Here is an 18569-nt window from a genome sequence, read left to right on the forward strand (position 1 = left end):
GCTGGGCTGCAGCTGAGGGGCCTGAGGAGCCCAAAATCTCCCATGCTTCTGTCCTCTCACCTTGGATTTCATGTTCTCTCCTAGGGCACCTTGGACCTGACCCTGAAATCGTGTGTAAGGAGAAAGACTGACTCCATAGACAAAAGGTTTTGTTTTGACATTGAAACTAATGAAAGGTGAGAGGCTTTGTGTCTGGTGGCCCCAAACCCCATGGGCCTGCAGGAGATCCCTCTTTGCTATCTATTAAAAACAACTTTTCTTCCTTTCCCTGGGGGAATTCCGCACAGGTCCGGGACCATCACGCTGCAGGCACTCTCAGAAGCCAACCGAAGGCTGTGGATGGAGGCCATGGACGGGAAGGAGCCGGTGAGTGTTCCTGGAGCTGTTCCCGGCTGGAATGTGCTGCCCAGCAGTGTCCTCTGCCGGCGGCTGCTGCTCGGGATCAGTGCTGCACGATCACCATGGGCTCCCTGCCGTTCCCTCAGCTCCTACTGCGCATTTTGGGTTTCCCCCCTAAATCTCGGGATGTTCCCTGCTGTGCCAGACCGCAGCCTTTCCACAGGTTCACTCCTGCTCCTCACTGCCTGCAGGAGATGATGTTTGGTCTGTCCCTGCTCTTAGCCACCTTCTGAAAAGTGTCACTGCCCACCCTGCACCTGTGTTCTCCCTCCTTTCTGTGCCTGCTGGTGTTCCCTTCCTTGAGTGTGAGCAAAGCTCAGAGCCCTGTGGTTTGCCTACAGAACAGAAAATTTCCCTAGCAATAGGTGCCACACTGAAATACAAGGAGGCAGCAGAAACTCCTTGATTGTGCAGATAATGGGTTACTGCCTAATTATAAAATGAGATTTCTATGGGACACTGTCTTTTTGGCTGTGATTGCCTCTGGATAATCTGAGGGTGATTTATGGGATGCTTCATTTTCTTTTAGAAATAAATACCAAATCATGCTGATGATATTTTTGCTTCTCCCTCCCCCATTCCTGCCTTTTTTTCAGATCTATCACAGTCCCATCACGAAGCAGGAAGAAAGTGAGTCACTTCTGTTGCTGTTCTTTGGGCTCTCACAGCCTCGAGGCCAGGCAGGATTTTCCTTGCAGATACGCTCATCCTCAATTCCTGCTGAGTAGCACTGTCCCCGCTCTGTGACAGCAGTGTCACTTCTGTTCTTACACCACAGTAGCTGGCACTGAGCCAGATAAGAACGAGTTGCATAGAACTGCAGTGAGCAGTTTTTATTTAGCCAGGAGTAGCGGGATGTGAGGCTCAGTTTGCACCTCCAAACCCAAAGATTCTGAGGACGTGTCCCTTAACAAAGGTTGTAACAGGGCAATAAAGGTGGCGCTGAGTTCCCTGGATCTCCCACGCACCACCATGTCCCGTGTACCCTGGTTCAGCAGTGGGGTGTACCCTGCAGAGCCCTGGAGCACTGAGACACACTGCAGAGCCCTGGAACCCGTTCTCTGGGGCTCTGTTAGCTGGGTGGAACCTGCATTCTGTCCCAGAGCTCACTTCATCAGCACTGTAACTAGCTGGCTCTAAGGAGCACGGGGGAGCATTCCCAGAAGCATGAGCACAAACCTGCTCTGTGGCCGTGTTCACATCACACGCTGGGAGGAATGTGAATTAGGGTTTCATTGAACAAACATTCTCTATTTGACATAGATTAAAGCTGGTAAGAATTCCAGTGGTATCATAGCCCTCAGTATCAAGCGCCAGGTGGGTCTGTGCTTATTCCTGGGGCAGGGCTAAGAGATGTCTGAGCTTGATGTTGCTGTTGCTGAGAGCAGACAGAATCAGTATGAACAACCTGCTGAAAATGCAGGGATCCCATAGGATTCCTCAGCTCAATGGAGCAAGCCCTGTGCTCAGCTTTCCTCAGCACATCAAGCTGGATTGGTTTTGGTTTTTAATCCTAGTGATGTAGATAAGAAGAAATTACACAGTCCCATGATGAGGAATAGCTTTAACTATAGCTTTTGCTCTGGAAATTATTATTTAAGTCTTTATCAGACACAATCCAAATAATTTACACTATTATTATTATTATTAAATACCTTATTATTAAAGACAGGGAGGGCATAGGGAACAGTGCTGAAACTCAAAATAAATTTGAGGAAAAATGGGAGAACATGTGGAACTAACAACTCCTTGTCAGGATGTCCAGATGTTTCCTGAGGAGGTAGGGGATGTGGGTGCAGGTGTGGACACTGTGCTGGGGCACTGTGGCTCTGGGTGCCAAGAAAGGCCGGGGCTGGGGTTGGAGGTGGGGCTGGGGGGTCCCAGGGGTCTCCAGGAGTGCTCAGGCAGCTAACACAGCTTCCTTTCCAAAACAGTGGAGCTGAACGAGGTGGGCTTCAAGTTTGTTCGGAAGTGCATCAACGCAGTGGAGACCAAAGGTGAGGAGCTCAGCCAGCCTGGCCGTGCTGCCCATGGCCTGGAGTTTCACTGTGCTGCCTGCAGGACAGGGTTACCCACTGACACTGGACTTCAGCTTTTAGCTGAGGAACATGTGCTCTTCAGTTAAATGCATGTTCTTCGGGAGCAGAAATCCCACCTGGTTGGGAATGTTGTGCCAAGGTGGTTGGGGTTGAACTTCCACCTTTATGCTGTTTTCACTCAGGGTTTTCTCAGTTTTGGCCCTGAGCACACCCACTGCTGGACAGGATAACATCTCTGGCAGCAGGGGTGGCTACAGGCTGCTTCAGCCCCAGTCTGTGAAGCAGCAAAAGCAGGTGGAAGGGTGGCAGCTCATCCTCTGGGCTGTCACATATCATCCAGCCTGCACCAGTGAACATCACCAGTGTAGGACAGAGGCCTGGATTCATCTCCAGGTGTGGGGTTGGGGCTGCTGGGGCTGTGGCAGCCAAGGCCCACTGGAGTAGGGAGCAGCAAGGGCACGAAGACCTTGCTGGCAGAGCTAGGAGAGACAGTGATTCTGCCTGTCCCAGCACTGGCCAGTGTTTTCAGATTCTACTTCAGTGTGTTTGTCTTCTGTGGGGCTTTGAGCAAATGTGTGATAAAGCAGCACCCCACAGAAACGGGATGTGAGGGTTGGTGTGTCCCACACCCTGGCTGTGCTCACCTGGCCGTGACATGGTGACCGCGGTGGTGCTGGTGGCTTCAAATGCTGGGGTGAGTGGAGCCCCTACCTGAAGAGCCTGGAGAGTGGGATAGGGTTTGAGATATGGGACAGAACCCAGATATGGGACAGAACCCAGAAATGGGGCAGAACCCGGGATATGGGACAGAACTCGGGATATGGGGCAGAACCCGGGGTGTGGGACAGAGCCCAGCAGCAGGAGAACAACTCCACTAGATGGGGCTTGTGGACTACCAGCAGGAAACCTCGGCTAGTGCTCTTGGCTTTGTCCTCTTAGGAATCACTACGGAGGGCGTGTACCGGACTGTTGGCAGCAATATCCAGGTGCAGAAGTTACTGAATGCCTTTTTTGGTAAGAATTGATTATTCTGTGCAATTCTGTTCTTGAATTGTTTGTGAGGGACAGAGAGGTTCGGGTTCCACAGTGAGAAATGTCCCGCATGGGTTTTGGTCCCTGTGACTCCTCTGAGGCTCATCTTCCCCTTCTTTCCTGGGATAACACACTGAGCTGGACTGGGAAGGTGGACTTTGCAGGGAGCCCTCCACCCTCGTGTGAGGTTTTTCTCTGTAAGGATGGGGGCACCTCGCTGTGTGCAGTGTGTACCATAAGGAGCCAATGTACATGTTAAGAAGTCAATGGATGCATTCCTGCTGTGAGCCTTCCTGTGGCTGGATCTTCCTTGGCAACTGGGGAAGTGTTTACAGTCTTGTCAGGTTGAGGGCTTCAGCAGCACTGCTTTGTGCCAGGACAGGCCCTTCGGGGCTGGGCCCTGGCTGAGGCCATCCTAGCCTCACCTCCTGCTCACCTGTGAGCCTCTCGGGGAACTTCTGGGGTTGATCCCCACCTACCAAGGCCAAGCTTTTCTCCCCAGCCCTGCCTGGGGCTGAGCACAGGGCAGAGATTGTGTTCACCTCTCTGCCTGCGTGCCTCAGGCTCATGCCAGCTCAGACATCTGATATTAATGCAGCATTCGGAGGCTTTGGCTGTTTCCTATTGCTTCTACTCTGGATGTTGTTTATTAAAACCCTGGTTTGTACCAGTGTCTGGCTATGCCCAGTTCTCACAGAGCCATGACCTCGGGCATCTGCCCAGCTCTGCTGGCCAATGACTCATTGCTAAGCCTCAGGTTCTATTGCTGCTTGATTCTCACCCTCCCTGTGAGCAGCTCTGTGGTTTTCTCCTCTGAATCCCACCAGTGAGTGGCTTTTTGTTTTGTTTATCTGCATGGGTCTGGGTAACCACTTGCCACCTCACTGCATATGAAAGCATAATGGAAAGTCCAACACCACAGAAATAACTGCTGCAGCAGGATTTCATCTATAACCACTCAAAGGAGATAATTTAATATTTTTTTTAGTCTCTAGTCCTATTTATTTTCAAAAATAAATCCTGCTGTTTATTTCTGCAGTCCAGTTTCCCCCGTCCTACAGCTACATCCTTCACTTAGTGGCGCCATGGATATGATGCGGTTTGTTGAGGGGGTAGGCAGGAGCAAATTGTATTTCCATGCTGCTGAGCCTCCCCTGAGTTCCCTCCTCTCTGTGAAGCAAGAGGGAATGCTTCCATAACAGCCTTCAGGGGAGTAGCTGCAAATAAGAGATTTGAGCTGACATCCAGATTACTTTGGATGTCAGAAAGTTTGTCTTGGACCTGTTGAAATCCGTTGTTTCTGCCAGCCTTGTGAAAAAATAAACTATAGAGAATATGTTCTCAATGACTTGTCAGCACTGCCTAAATTTCACCTTGTGTTTCCCTCTTTGTCCCTCATTAGCACCACTCCCCAGCCTCTCCAAAACCCTGACACTGGTGCTGTTTTTCTGCTTTTTCCAGCCATGGGAATTAGGAGCTCTTGTTGTGTGCTGATGTGGCTTTGTTTATCTCAAGGGGAATCCCCATCCCAAGCAGTCTGTTTATTAGCAACCTCTGAATGAACTTTATTCTAAAACCTTTTCATTCTTCTTCCAGATCCAAAATGCCCTGGGGATGTGGATCTCCAGAGTGGGGACTGGGACATCAAGACCATTACCAGCTCACTGAAGTTCTATCTCAGGTAGCACTGCAGGTCACACCTGCCCCAAGGAGGCAAAGGGGACTGGGGCTGATCCAGATGAAAGGTGACATGAGCTGCCAGATATTCATAACTGGCTGTTGAAAAAGGCAAAGTGACAAAGGCTTTGGGAAGAAGAATGATAAATACAGGTGTTGCAGAATCCCTCAGTCCCATGAGGAGGGCTCTTTCACAGATACTGATTGCAAAGGGAAATGCCACTGGGCCTTGGTGGCACTGAGGGATGAGGCAGTTTGCCCATTGGTCCAACGTGTCACAAGTGGGTCACAATTGCCCTGCAGAGCTGAGTTTTCTTTCTGGTTGTTGCAGGAACCTGTCTGAACCCGTCATGACGTACAAGCTCCACAAAGAGCTGGTCCTGGCTGCCAGTAAGTCCCACAGCTTCTCCACTGATGGTCCCTGGCCCTGCTCTCCCCAGCCAGGGTCCATCAGAATCACTTGGCAGAGCTCTGCCAGCCCAGCTCTGTGGTGTCCAGCTGCTTCACCTGTAGAGAGAGCTGAGGCTCCTTTCTCCAAGTGCAGGAGATGTGGTGCTGGATGTTCCCTTCCCTCCTTTGCTCCTGCAGTGCCATTCCCTCAGACAGGGCCTTGTGGTCTCAGGGGAGAGAATGAATAACACCTATTCTTTCTTGAAAAGGGAAGTGTTCCACCTCTTTTTGAAGGTGGTCAAGCCCAGGATTTTTCATTTCAGAGCTGGTTAAGCCCATGATGGCTGGGTGTGGGCAGGACATTTACCCCTTCCCTACTCTGCCTCAGAAACTTGAACCCTTGAGCTTCCCAGCCACCCAGACCCCACACTATTTTTTCACACAGAGTGTTTTATTGTTTCCTGATTATTTATTCTTCTAATGGTGACCTCTTTGGGTCAGGGACTCAGGTTTTTTCCCTGCAGGATATTTTTAGGTGTTGTTCAGTGTCAGAGCTCTCTGGGCTTATAGACTCCCAGGTGTGTGGAACAAGGGTGTGAAGGGGAGGACCTGCCCATGCCCAGCCTCTTTTGGAGGGTTTCCTTGGGCTCCCTTTCAAGCTCCATTTCTTCCTCTTTCCACTTCATGTTGTTTCTCACAGTGTTCACCCTGTTGCTGTGAAATCTCACTTCCCTCTGCTCCCTTTTGCTCCCATGCTGCACAGGGAATAGCTTCCACAGGTTTCCTTTGACTTTATATTTCCCTGGTGTGTTTAATTTGAAAGTGTGGGGTATAAATTCTTCTTTGTGTTGCTGTTTTCCAGAGTCTGAGAACCTGGATTACAGGCTGGGAGCCATTCATGCACTGGTGTATAAACTGCCTGACAAGAACAGGGAGATGTTAGAACTCCTCATCCAGCACCTTGTCAAGTAAGCAGATGTTTTCCTCTAAAACCAAAGAAAGGGGAATAATAGAATCAGCAGGCCAAGCCTTTTTGGGAGGTCAGGTTTGCAAAATTTTACATGGGAATTTCCATGTGGATTGCACAAATGGGGTGACTATCCTTGCTGCCCTCTGCATGAACTGATGCTTCTCTTTCTGGTGGTTCCTTCCATCTCATTTCAGATATGCACAGAGCAGGAAATAATTTAAAAATGAAAATAGTCATTGAGAGCAGGGGCTGTAAATTGTCACTCCTCAGAAATGTATTGGAAACTTCCATAGTGTGCTCCCTATATTCAGTTCTCTTCCTTCAGAGGGAAAGAAAATTAAAGCCAGAAGTCAGTGCTGCGGAAATAGGATATAGGATTTAAATTATTCCTTTTGTGCATATGTTGTGCAGATAATTTTTGATTGCAGAGTTAAAGAGGAGCTGGGAGTGGGAAGAGATCAAATAAAGATGCTGTCAGCACGTTGCTCTCTCCAGCATCTGTTCGAGCCAAATGTGTGTGTCAGAGCTAGAGCTATGTTTGTCACTGCTGGGAAACAAATTCTGAAACACAATGAAGAAAATTGAATTACTGATTCTTAATGTATCCTGGGTTTTGTTTGGGTTTTTTGTTTGTTTTTTTTTTTTTTCCCTTGGAATAAGATCTGTTTGGGAAAATAAACCAAACCAAACTCTGTCCCTCCTTCCCCTGCCTCTGCAGCGTCTGTGAGCACAGCCGGGAGAACCTGATGTCGCCGTCCAACATGGGGGTGATCTTCGGGCCCACCCTCATGCGAGCTCAGGAGGACACTGTGGCAGCCATGATGAACATCAAGTTCCAAAACATCGTGGTGGAGATCCTGATAGAGCACTTTGGGAAGGTACGGGGCAGCTCCAGCCTGCTCCTGCAGACTGTTGCTGTGGTAACACGGCAGCGCTCGGGCTCCTTCTGGAGCCTCCTTGGGCTGCCTTTATGTAACACTCTGCTCTGAAAGGCTTCAGGAGGAAGCAAAGGGTAGCAGGTGTGCTCCTCAGTGTTGCTGTTATCTGATCCCAGAAGAAACAGTGAGTCTGGGCATTTTTATCTGTTCTTTTTAAACAAGGGGAAGCTTTATTGGAAAAAACCCTGTTGTATTGACCAGGCATTACAGGGCTTCACTCTTTCCTTTGCTAGACAGGAGCTAGGCCAGAGGAGGATTGGTTTTAATGGGCACAGTTCAAGATGAGACACTGCACATCTGTTAAATCAGTGGAAAAAACCTAGAGCAGACAAGTGTTGAATGGTTGATGAAAGTAATTCAGCTGTGGTTGCGTTCAGATACAGACACAGGGATGGCGTGGAAATGGTATGGAGAGCCTGTGGGAGGTGCTCCCTGGACTTAGGGGGAGTCTGAGGGAGCTGCTGCCTGGGGTGGGGCCTTCAGAGGAGCTGAGGCTGGTGCCCATGTCCCTGGGCCATGCTCTTATAGGACTGAGAGCCCTGGAGAGCCTCCAGTCTCATCTGTCTTCCATGCATCTATGCTGGGTATTCATATTTCAGCCTCAGCATCGCCCATGTGCCCAGCCAGGGTCTGGTTGCTGGGGTGGTGCAGAAAATGCATGTGCAGACAGCAGCTTTGTCATGTGGAGCTGTGCCTTTGGAGAGCAGAATGTTCCACTGTGTCTGTGCTCACTCTTGCTCTGATACCCGACACCTCAGGGGTGTCTGGTGGCTGGGAGATGACAAGAGCTGGGTGTTAATATTGAAAGCTGGAGCAGCCTTTGCATCCAGAGCAGCAGATCCCGAGCAGGGAGCAGATTACTGCCCTGGTAACAGCCCTGGGTTCCAAGGAGCAGGTTGGGTCCTCCAGCTTTTCACAGCAGAGTACACAGTGTACACATTTTGTTCAGGGATGCTGTTTGCTATGAGGGGGCAGCACATGGGCAGGGGCAAAGCTCCCTTTGGAAAGGGAAGAGGCAGCCAAAGCTGGAACAGCAAGGTTCTTGTCAACAGGGATGTGGAGCCAGAGCAACCAGGTGGGGACAACATAGGGGTATGGGACCAGATAAGGGGGTGGAATTCTGCTGTGATGCCAAGGCATTGAAACGGAATGAAAGAGCTCAGAGAGGCTTCTGAGTACCCAGAGCAGAAGCTCATGGAAACACCAGCCAATTCCTTTATAGGTCTCTATGAACACTTGTAATAAATTCCCACAGAAAAACAAGGGCTGGTTTGTGTCTGGGATCTCACACTCTCGTTCCAGAGATGAGACTCTGTGCTCCTCTCCTTACAGCCTGCAGCACAGTCTGAATCAACATACCCTGCCACCTCTGAGAGCTTTAATTAAGCCAGATGTCTTTTTACTTGCTTTTAATTTCTCCAGCAATAAGGTTAAGTTAGTCACATTTATTGGATTGAGTTTTTAAGTTCAGCGTTGGAGCTGAGAGTCTGCAGCTTACACATGAGCAAACAACTCAGATGAGACTTGGAGGAAGAGGGGATGTGAGTTATATGGTGCAATCTGAAGATTCTGAGGACAGAGTAACTATTCATGAAGTGTTTGTGGATAATTGCTGTTTCCACAGCTCATGTTTCACTCCCATGGTTAAATTAAATAGGTTGATTGTTCTGGAAACACCTTCCCTCACCTTCCTCCTCAAGGTGAGGGTCTGTCAATATCTTTGTACCTTTATGTTATTTGACTTGATTTTCAATTAGAAGAAAATCAGAGCCTGAACCCACCTCTTAAACACAGTCACTTGTGGTTGGTTTAGCTTGGGTTTCAGGTGTTGAAAGCAGTATTCTTTGGTACCTGTGTAAGTGTCCATGGGGAGCTTAATGTTTCTTTTAAAAGCAGGATTGGATTCTGCTCAGGATAAAGGGGTGAGGTTGATATTTCCAAAGAATTTCCCTCCTACAGGCAACTCTTTACTGTTTTATTAATACATGAGCTGCTGCTTTTAATTCATGTGCTGCTATGTCACAGCAAAGAGTACTCCAGTACTCAGGCCTTGTGTTTTGGACTGGGGAACATGTCTTGCCCCTGCCCAGAGCCCAGCAGGCAGTGAGCCAGCACCTGCCCTGTGTCACCAAACCCTGAGTGTGGGGTTTTTGTTTTCCAGAGTGGGTGTGTAATCTTCCCTCACTGGAGATATTCCAGAACTGTCTGGACACAATCCTGGGCCATTTGCTCCTTAGGGAAACCCTGCTTGAGCAGGGAGGATGGACCAGGTGACCCACTGTGGGCCCTTTCAGACTGAACAGTTCTGTGTTGTTTCTCCTCTCCTCATGCATATTGGCACAGGCTGTTGGGAGCAAAGCCTGGTCCTGACACATGGATTTATCCAAAGCAGCCCAGGCTGGGCCAGAGCAGCCTGACCGTGGGATGTGAGGAGCCGTCTGCTGCTGCCCTCCCTCCCCAGGCACACACTTGGGACCAAGGAGTTTAAACTAGGGACATATTTTCCTCTCCCATCCCCCATCTGGGTCTCCTAGCCCTTCTTTTTGGCCCAGACAAGAAGGAATATACTTTTGGTTTGAATTACCAAAATGAGACGCTTAAATCAGAATGTTACATTTCTTCATGGTAAGATTTTTCTGGGTGATGCAATTAAGCTGTTTTTACATATTGAAGTGTAGTCCAAGGGTGTGGTGACCCAGCATGCCAGTGAGGCTGGCACAGCTCTCCTCCCCTGGGCTGGAGCCAGGAAGGGTCCAGCTCCACATCACCCAGGACAAGCAGTGCAGCCTCTGGGCTCAGCAGCTCAGGCCACCTCTCCATAGTAACTTAGGCTTTAAAACCTGATAAAACTTCAATTAACATCCCTGTGAAGAACACAGGAGCAGCTGCTTTGGGCCTTAATATGGTGTTTCAGCTCTTCAGATATATTTCGTTTTCAGCTCTTAAAAAAAGCCTTGATATAAATGAGGACATCTCAAATAATCCCAACTAAATAGGTGCTACATGACCAGTGAGAAAAGGAGATAAAACTTCTCAGTAGCACTGCTTTTATGCCAGTATTTTATCCCAGGTAATTTCCTGGTGCCAAATGTGTCATTGTAAACCAAGAGCTGAAGGCTTTTAGTGTTTGATCTGGAACAATGCAGGGTTGGTTTGGGTGCTGTGACAATGAGAATCTTGATGTTGGTCAGGAGCTGTCAGCTCCAAAGTCTTCCTCATCTGCTCCAGGGGAATTTGCTTCTACAAATTGTTTGTGTTTATGATCTTCCTGCTGAGCTGCAGGGACAGTGTCGGTGGTGGGGACAGTGTCAGTGATGGGGAGAGTGTCAGTGGTGGGGACAGTGTCAGTGGTGGCCACCATCACCCTCTGTGCTGGACAGGGGCACCTGCAGCAGGAGGTGAGGCAGCAGCCCCTTTGTGTCGGGTCACCTGAACGTGTCTCCCTTTGCAGATCTACTCTGGCCCCCCTGAAGACACCACAGCCCCCCCAGTGCCCCCACCCAGGGTGGCTGCTCGGCGGCACAAACCCATCACCATCTCCAAGCGTCCCCTGAGGGAGAGACCTGTCTTCTTTGGTGCCTCTGTGGAGGAGAGTGGAGGTCAGTCTGGCTGTTCTCTGATGCCTTACCTGCTTCTCACCCCTCCTGTAACACCTTCCCAGGAGCAATGGAGGTAACAGCAGCAGGGCTGCACTTTCCAGGTCCTGGACATGGCTGGCAGTGAGGGCTGCTCAGAGAGAAAGGAAAGCCAAAAACACTCATACATTGATTTCATCATGTCACAAGTCAGACTTTCTGGGTTTTTCTGCTACCTGCTGCATTCTCCAGTAGCTAAACTAAGGCTGGTTCTTAGCACAGGAGAGGCACAGAGGAGAGGTTTTGTGGCATCAGAGGCAAAAAAACTGCATGGAGTGTTGGTGGGGTGGTAGCCAGGCAGGGCTGTGCTGTACGAGGCCCAAGAGGTCTCAAGCTGGCTCAGCTGCTGGCAGTTCCACACCCAGAGCAAGAACTCCAAAGAACTTTTTTAGGAAGCAGTAAAGGCATTTTCTAGATTAAGTTCTACTTTGATATTATTCGTAACGGCTTCACCATTTCTTTACAGTCAGCTGGATTAACAGTAAAGGGCACATCACCTTAAAATCATGTTTCTGCACCTGATTTGCTTTAGTTGTCCCTGCAGGCTGTGCCCTGATTCCACAGTCACCAAAAAGATGGAAAGTCTCTTTCTCCATTAGTTTTTAGAGCTCTGATGATGTTTAGGTATAAAGTGCACCTTGTAACACAGGCAAAACATGATGGATTCACCTTGCTCTCTAAAACTGCAGACTGCTAATGGAGTTGTGGCTGGCCTTGCATTTCAATGCTTCCTTGACCTGGGAGCAGAAGCATTTGTTCACTTTGGTCCGCCCTGAGGCTGCACAGGGAGCAGCAGTGTTCATAGCAGAGCTCCTGCTTGCTCCTAGGTCTGCAGCACAGCAAGAGGGGTGGGATGGGTGGCTTTTGGAGGCACACCAAGAGCGGCACACACCTAACCCCACGGCTCTCTGCCCTCTTGTCTGCACAGCAGAGAGGCTCGGCCAGACCCCCAATGGCGGCGGCGTGGAGGCCCCCAGGCCCCTGCTCCGCAGCCGCCTGCCCGCGCCCCGGCCAGGGGGGGACGAGCCGGGGCGTCCCCCCGCCGAGAGCCGGCCCCAGCCGCGCGCTGAGCCCGAGCTGGGGAAGATGGGGAGCAGGCTGCAGGATGGAGGGGCGAAGGCAGCTGCCAGGGCGGCCAACGGGGTGGTGACCAGCCCTGCCCTGAGGACCGCCACGCTGCAGGCCAGGAGACCGGCGCCACGGCCGGGCATCTGTGGCAGAGAGGGTGAGTGTGTGCAAGGGGCAAGCCCGAGGTGCCCGAATCAGCCCTCCCTGGGCCTCTCCCCTTGAGTCCTCTCCCAGCAGGAGTGGCTGGGAGACCAGACAGCCTAAGGTGTGGGCACGGATAAAGTCTGACACTCATTCCTTGTTGACTTGACTCTTAAAGACTTTGCAGGGTTAAGTGAATAGTAAGGTTGCCTAATCTTGGGGAAGAAAAGAAGCCGTAGTGTCACTGTCCCGGATGAAAGCTCAGCTGCAGGAATCACCAGTTTGTGCTGTTCCTCTCCCTTTCATAGAGCAGCAGCGCACAGGGTTGGGTTAAGAACACTTGTCATTCCCAGGAAGTATCAGCTTCAGCGTCAGCAACTGCATTGAGTTTGTCCTTACAGGTCCAGCTCCAGCCCCTGTTCCCAGTGCCAGGAAAGCTTTTCTGAGACAGGTAGCGTGGCAACTTTTCCTGGACTCTGTCCCTCTATTCTGTCTATTGGCCACTGTCAGTGAGAGAGTGTTGAGGCAGAGGGACAGAACTAAACCCACGGACCTGTTTAGTGCCCCTTCACAAATATCTGGCCTCTGCCAGAGCTCTCTGCTCAGTGTTTGTTATCTCCATCCCTGCAGGTGACTGTGACGGTGTTCCTAAGCCACGTTCCCATGGTGATAAACCTGTGATAACGCGTCCCCCTGTGAGACCTCCGGATCCACCGTGCCGCACACCCGTCCCTCCAAAGCTGGAGCAGAGGCCAGATCTGATAGCAGGCACTGCAGAGGAGATGCCCTCATCTGTGTAAGCCAGCAGCCTGTGGCAAATGCTTGGTGCTGGCAGGGACACTTAGGGGCTCAGTGGCTGGAGCCTGTGGATGTCCCCTTGGCACTGGTGCAAGTGCAGGTTTGAGTGTCACTCGCAAAGCTGAGAAGATGGCATGGCCAGGGAGAGGAGTGGGGCCACAGCAAAGACAAACACGAAGCTTTGGGGCTGCTGAAGCACAGCCTGAGGGCTGAGCCTTGCCCCATCCCCTTCCCTTTTGTTCCTGGGTCAGTGGAGCTGAGCCCCTTCCTGCCTGCCCTCAGCAAACCCCTCAAACGAGACACTTCCTGGTGCAGGACAAGATCCAGCTTGGATCTTCTTAAGGAAACTGGATGGAGTTCAGCTTCATCTCATCCTCAGTTTTCTTTCAGATTTTAAGAGAGTCAGAAACCCTGCTGGCTTTAGTGGGAATTCACCTAAAGAAAACAAAAGGTGCCATGAGGGTCAGCTCTGTGCCAGAACTGCCTTAATTCCTTCTCTGGGATAATTTAATTTCTCTTTCTTGAGCACATGAGAAGGAAAGACCATAAAGGGGATGGATGCACACAGGATTATAGGCAAGAGCATGGAAATAATGACTGGATGTGGCACTTGGTGCTATGTTTTATTTGGTGTGGTGGTGTTTGGTCAAAAGTTAGACTCGATGATGTTGGAGATCTTTCCCAGCCTGAATGATTCCATGATTCCATGGTTCTATAGACAGCCCAGCCAAAGTGCTGGTGGGGGATGTGGGGGTGGAGCGAGCACAGAAGGAGCCCGGCTATGCCTTGGCACAAGAACTGTCAGTTGAAGGTGATCTCTGCAGTTCTGCCAATGCTGCAGCTCATTCCCCTGGCACAGAGCAGATCTCATTAGCAAATTGCCAGGTCAAGTCAGAAGAGACTTCTCCTGTTTTCTTTGCAGGGTGGCCTCTAGGACCAAGTTCTTTGAGACAGCATCCCGAAGAACAGGCAGGTAAGGCTGGCACGGGGAAGGCTGCATGTGGGCAGCAGCAGCCCTGCAGCACAGGATGCTCCCTCTGAGGCAGAGCCAGCACACACAGCCCCAGCCCCAGGCCTGCCTTGTCTTGTAGTCACAAACAGCAGATGGGGCTCAGCTAAAATGCTGAAACTAAATAAAGAGCACAAAGCTAAGAATGTGAGTCCAGATACAGACTTGATAAGTTAAATGTGCCAAGCAAGAAACATCCCTGTGGATCCCTGTTACCATGAGTGTGGGTCTGTGTGATGTAGTGCCTGTTGTACTCGGTGCTATAGTCTAGTTGAGGTGTTAGGGCATAGGTTGGACTTGATGATCTTAGAGGTCTCTTCCAACCTCATTATGCTGTGATTCTGTGATACTCAGGCTTTCTGGGAAGATCAGGTCATGGGTGAGGTGATGAGGGCTGGTTAGGTCCCAGCAGCTGCCGAGAGAGCATGGCTGGGTCCAGCACAGGGGGTGTGCAGACAGGATGCTAGGGGCTTATGGGGACACAGCATGGGCAAAGCCTTTGGCTCTGAGTGGCAGCAGGTGCCATTTGTGACAATATTTGCCCAAATAAATCTCAGCTTCCTGCTCTGAAAAGCTGCCAATCTCTGCCCAAGAGAGAGCAGGTTTGTGTGTAAGTCTGAGAACTGCTGCTACTGGTAGTGAGAGAGAAAACATTTGTGCTATTGCAAACCAGACTCCTCCCTGCCCATTACCCAGCCTCAAGGAGCTTGTGGAGCTGAGCTGGAACTTGCTCCTTGCACTCATTTTTTATCTATTCTTCTATGTCCTTTTATCCAGTTCTTCATCACCACAAGGCAGGATTCCAAGTGATGACAGCTGAGGCTAAAGGTACGTATTTATGACAACAAATGGAATGATAAACTGAAAGCAGACGTGTAAGACAAAACAGCATTTATGGGGCTGTGGGGTTCCAGTGGTTCTGCCATTATGGGTGGATGTGCACTGCTGCACAGAACATGGAGCTTGTTTTCTTCTTCCAGGCTTTGTAAGCACACCTCAGCCCAGCTGGACCCAGGAGACTTTCTGTGCTTGTGACCCAGGAGTCAGAGCTGAGCCTTGCCAGCCCCAGTGCCCTGGAGAGCAGCTATCTTACGGACGATGATTTCTGAGCCACAAGTGGGCTCGGAGACCCACGAAGAAATTAAGAGAGGGAGACCACAATGGAGAGCAGGTCCTGCCCACACATCTGTGTTGAACTGTTCCCTGCCCTCCAAGCTCTCCTCTCTCCTGTGTATGCCCGTGCAGGTGGCAGCAGCATGGGCAGGGCTGGGGGACACAGACTGCCTGTGGAAGGGACAGTGTTCACCTGCTCACTTTCAGGAAACATGCCTTGAAAAGTGTGTATGGACAGCACAAGGGCTGAGTCCCTGTGTTTGGATGCAAGGGCAAAACAGCTGCAGTCCCCGCTTGCCCTCAGAAGCCCCTTCCTTTGTGCTTGTGTCCCTCGCTTGGTGCTTGTCAGTGTGTGGGACAGCTGTGCCTGGTAACGCTGCCCATGGTGGCACAAGTGGGGCAGGGATGGGGGAATCACTGTGCTCAGCTCTGTGGGATGTCTCCTCATCTCTTGGACATCCCTGGTCTGGGACATTACACTGACAGACAGGCTTGGCCGGGGGCTTGCCCTGAGCCATGGCCGCAGCCTTGCCTGGGACCAGCTGTCAGGCAGCACCCTCGGGTCAGCAGCCTCCAAGGGTGCTGCTGGCGGAAGGGAGCAGCAGGTGCTCCTCCTCTTCCTCCACTGCCTCCTCTTCCATGTGAGCCACACTCCCACCAGATCCTCTTCTCACAGGCCCACCAAGAATTCTCCATCCTGGGTGATTGCGGTGGCCAGCACAGAGGTGCTGAGGATCTGAAACTCACTGTTTGTGGGTCAAACCCATTGTTTTGTTTTGTTTTGTTTTTTCAGAACTGCCCAGTTTCTTGTTTGCTTGTTTATTCATTTCCAGTACAAGATGCCCAGCCTGTCCCTCAGCCATGGCCCTGTGGATGATGCCATTGGCCCGGGAAGTGTCCCTGGCCAGCACCTCTGTAGCAGTAGAGGCTTTTCTGTTGCTCCAGCTGCCACCAGGGCCCAGCTCCAGGCCTGAGCATGGCAGAGAGCTGCTTCCTCGCTTCTTCCACCCTCCCAAAGACGACTCCCTCCTTTTGAATGGTTTTCTTTAGGTGCTGAGAACATTTGCAAACCAGTGGCCAAACATTCCCAGGTGCTCCGTTCCCCTGAGCATGGTGTCCTGCCCGGCGCAGGCCCTTCCCATCTCCTGGCACTCTGCCCCTGTGTGACCTCGTGTCTCATATTGCTGAATGGCACACACTGGAGCTCACGTGTGTCATGTCCATGGTGCTCTCACTCCCTTGGCTTCAGCAGTGCCCCAGCTGCTCCCTCCTTTAGGCCTGGCACGTGAAAGTGGCTTTCAAACCAAACCAGCCCTGTGCTGTGGCACTTGAGGCTGTGCCACATGCACTGGCAGTACCTGGGCTGTGCTGGCCCCTCCTGCTGCAGCCCCTCACCAGGGGTTCAAGGACAATGCACAGTGGTTCTGATCAGGGATCTGTGAACAGGCAGGATGGAGCTGAAGCTGGAGCCAGCTGCTCTGACCAGCCTGGCATTGGGGCCCTGTGCCTGCAGCACATCACCCCCTGGCCCTGTTAGGGTGTTGGGCTTGTGTCTCCTGCACAAAAAGCCAGCATTTCCCTACTGTCCTTCCTGCTTTGGGCTGCTGTTTGGGGACCCCTCGAGCCTTTCAGTTTGGGAAGCTCCCTGGGTTGTGCAGATGTGCGTGGCACTGGAGGTGACATTCTGTGGGAGCAGTGGCTTGTCACATCCTCTCCTGCTCATGCCCACTGCCCAGCACAGACCCCCAGGACAGAGCCTGGCTCCATGTGTAGGGAGAATCCAAGGGTGGTCGGTTTTCCATCAGGTAGTGCGAGCAGTGGGGAGAGGCAGCTTCTTGCAGATTATTTCATGGTGTCCTTTTAAAGTTCTTTGTCACTTGTATGTCTGTGTTGATTTTTCCTGCACCTCTGGGTGCAGCTGAACACTGGGGACCAGCAGCTGGAGCAGTGGGGGATGCTGGTTGTGCTGGCAGGGGGCTGTGGTGTCCAATTCCTGCTGCCATGAGGCACAGTCCCTGCTGCTGTGGGGCCCAATCCCTGCTGCTGTGAGCACAGTCCTTGCTGCCAGTGGCCCAGGAGTGACAGCTGGGAATGTGAGATCGCCCTGTGCAGCATGGCAGCCCCCAGCATCAGCCCTGGAGCCACTGTGATGTGTACCAGCTTAGGTTACTGCGAGTGTTTATAAAGTTTCCATGAAGTGAAACAGCCATCTCGGTGTGTTTTGTTCCCTTCACCCTGGGCCCAAGCGCTGCCCCCACTGCAGGCAGCCCTGCTGTGGGGCCCAGCTGTGTGCCCCAGGGAGGTCACACAGGGCTGTGTCCATGGGATTTGGAGTGCCCTGGGCTCTGCCATAGCCCCACTCTGGGTTTGCAGTCCCCAAAGCTGGTTTTTTACATTTTTCTAACTGGAGAAGCTGCCCTGCCAAGGCTGAATAATGCCTGGACAGTGTCATGTGCCGTGGGTCGCTGAGACTCCAGTTTTCCTGTGACCACCAAGGGCTTCTTTCCATCTATCCAGCACTCTTTTCCCCTCCTCACAGCTGTTCCTCCCCATTTTGACTCTGACATTGTGTACCAGTATTTGCTTTTCTTCAACAGCTAGCCCTCTCCCAGGAGAGAACAGCTTCTCTCTCTGACACAGGAATCTTGCAGACAGCTTTGGAGCCTGGGTTTCTGGAGAAGCTTGATGGAGGTGACCTCTCCAGAAGGTGTTCCTGGGGGCCCAGGGACAGCCAAGCTGCCTCCACAGCCACAAGGGTTCCCAGCTGGAGAAGGGGTGCGTTCCCACCCACACCCTGCTCAGGGCTGGTCGGTGTTTTTGGGATCCCCCTGCAATTATTTCATGCGAGCCCGGCCGCTGCCCGCAGTCCCTTGGTGCAGCCCCGGCCAGGTTTGCCAGCTCTGAGAGGTCTGAGCCGTGCTCTGGCTCTGGGCCCGAGCAGCCGGAGCGCTCCCGGGGCAGGCATGGACACAAAGCACCAGGAGCAGCAGCTGGAGGGTTTTCTGCTTGTTTTTTTCTTTCTTGTTTCTCTCAAAAGTTTCCTTGTGGAGCTGTAACTTTTCCAGCGTTGGATGTGTTCAAAACAGCAGCATTTGGGGAACTAAACTGTTTCCCTTTCCTCACTAGGCCTTGTATGAAATGATTGTGAACTGCCCCAAGAATCCTTGTCTCCCAACCCACAGGTGCCTGGCTTGCTTTCTTACAGAAAACATTTGGATTCAATACAAGCAAGAAAATTATTTTCCAGCACAAGTAAAACCTTTCAGTTTTTTATAGAGAGAAGATAACAAAACAAGCAGTTCCAAAGCTTGAGCCCAAGCCTCAGTGAGTTCTTCCCAGAGGAAGAATTTGAAGAGGCCA

General features: G+C 51.4%; 1 protein-coding gene across 1 annotated transcript in view; it reads left to right on the forward strand.

Moving 5' to 3' along the window:
* The window catches only part of OPHN1 (oligophrenin 1), a 49567-nt gene extending 32155 nt beyond the window's left edge, over positions 1 to 17412 (forward strand). Inside the window, exons 10-24 of the mRNA XM_021548405.3 lie at positions 85 to 176; positions 288 to 366; positions 996 to 1029; positions 2334 to 2396; positions 3378 to 3452; positions 5067 to 5151; positions 5479 to 5537; positions 6400 to 6505; positions 7226 to 7385; positions 10897 to 11044; positions 12009 to 12305; positions 12920 to 13085; positions 14010 to 14060; positions 14874 to 14924; positions 15077 to 17412. Of these exons, the coding sequence (XP_021404080.1) occupies positions 85 to 176; positions 288 to 366; positions 996 to 1029; positions 2334 to 2396; positions 3378 to 3452; positions 5067 to 5151; positions 5479 to 5537; positions 6400 to 6505; positions 7226 to 7385; positions 10897 to 11044; positions 12009 to 12305; positions 12920 to 13085; positions 14010 to 14060; positions 14874 to 14916 (1458 nt within the window). The 3' untranslated portion in view covers positions 14917 to 14924; positions 15077 to 17412. The remainder of the gene's footprint in view (positions 1 to 84; positions 177 to 287; positions 367 to 995; positions 1030 to 2333; positions 2397 to 3377; positions 3453 to 5066; positions 5152 to 5478; positions 5538 to 6399; positions 6506 to 7225; positions 7386 to 10896; positions 11045 to 12008; positions 12306 to 12919; positions 13086 to 14009; positions 14061 to 14873; positions 14925 to 15076) is intronic.
* The last annotated feature ends 1157 nt before the right edge of the window (positions 17413 to 18569 follow it).

The sequence above is a fragment of the Lonchura striata genome, chromosome 14 (assembly GCF_046129695.1).
Source record: "Lonchura striata isolate bLonStr1 chromosome 14, bLonStr1.mat, whole genome shotgun sequence".
NCBI lineage: Eukaryota > Metazoa > Chordata > Aves > Passeriformes > Estrildidae > Lonchura > Lonchura striata.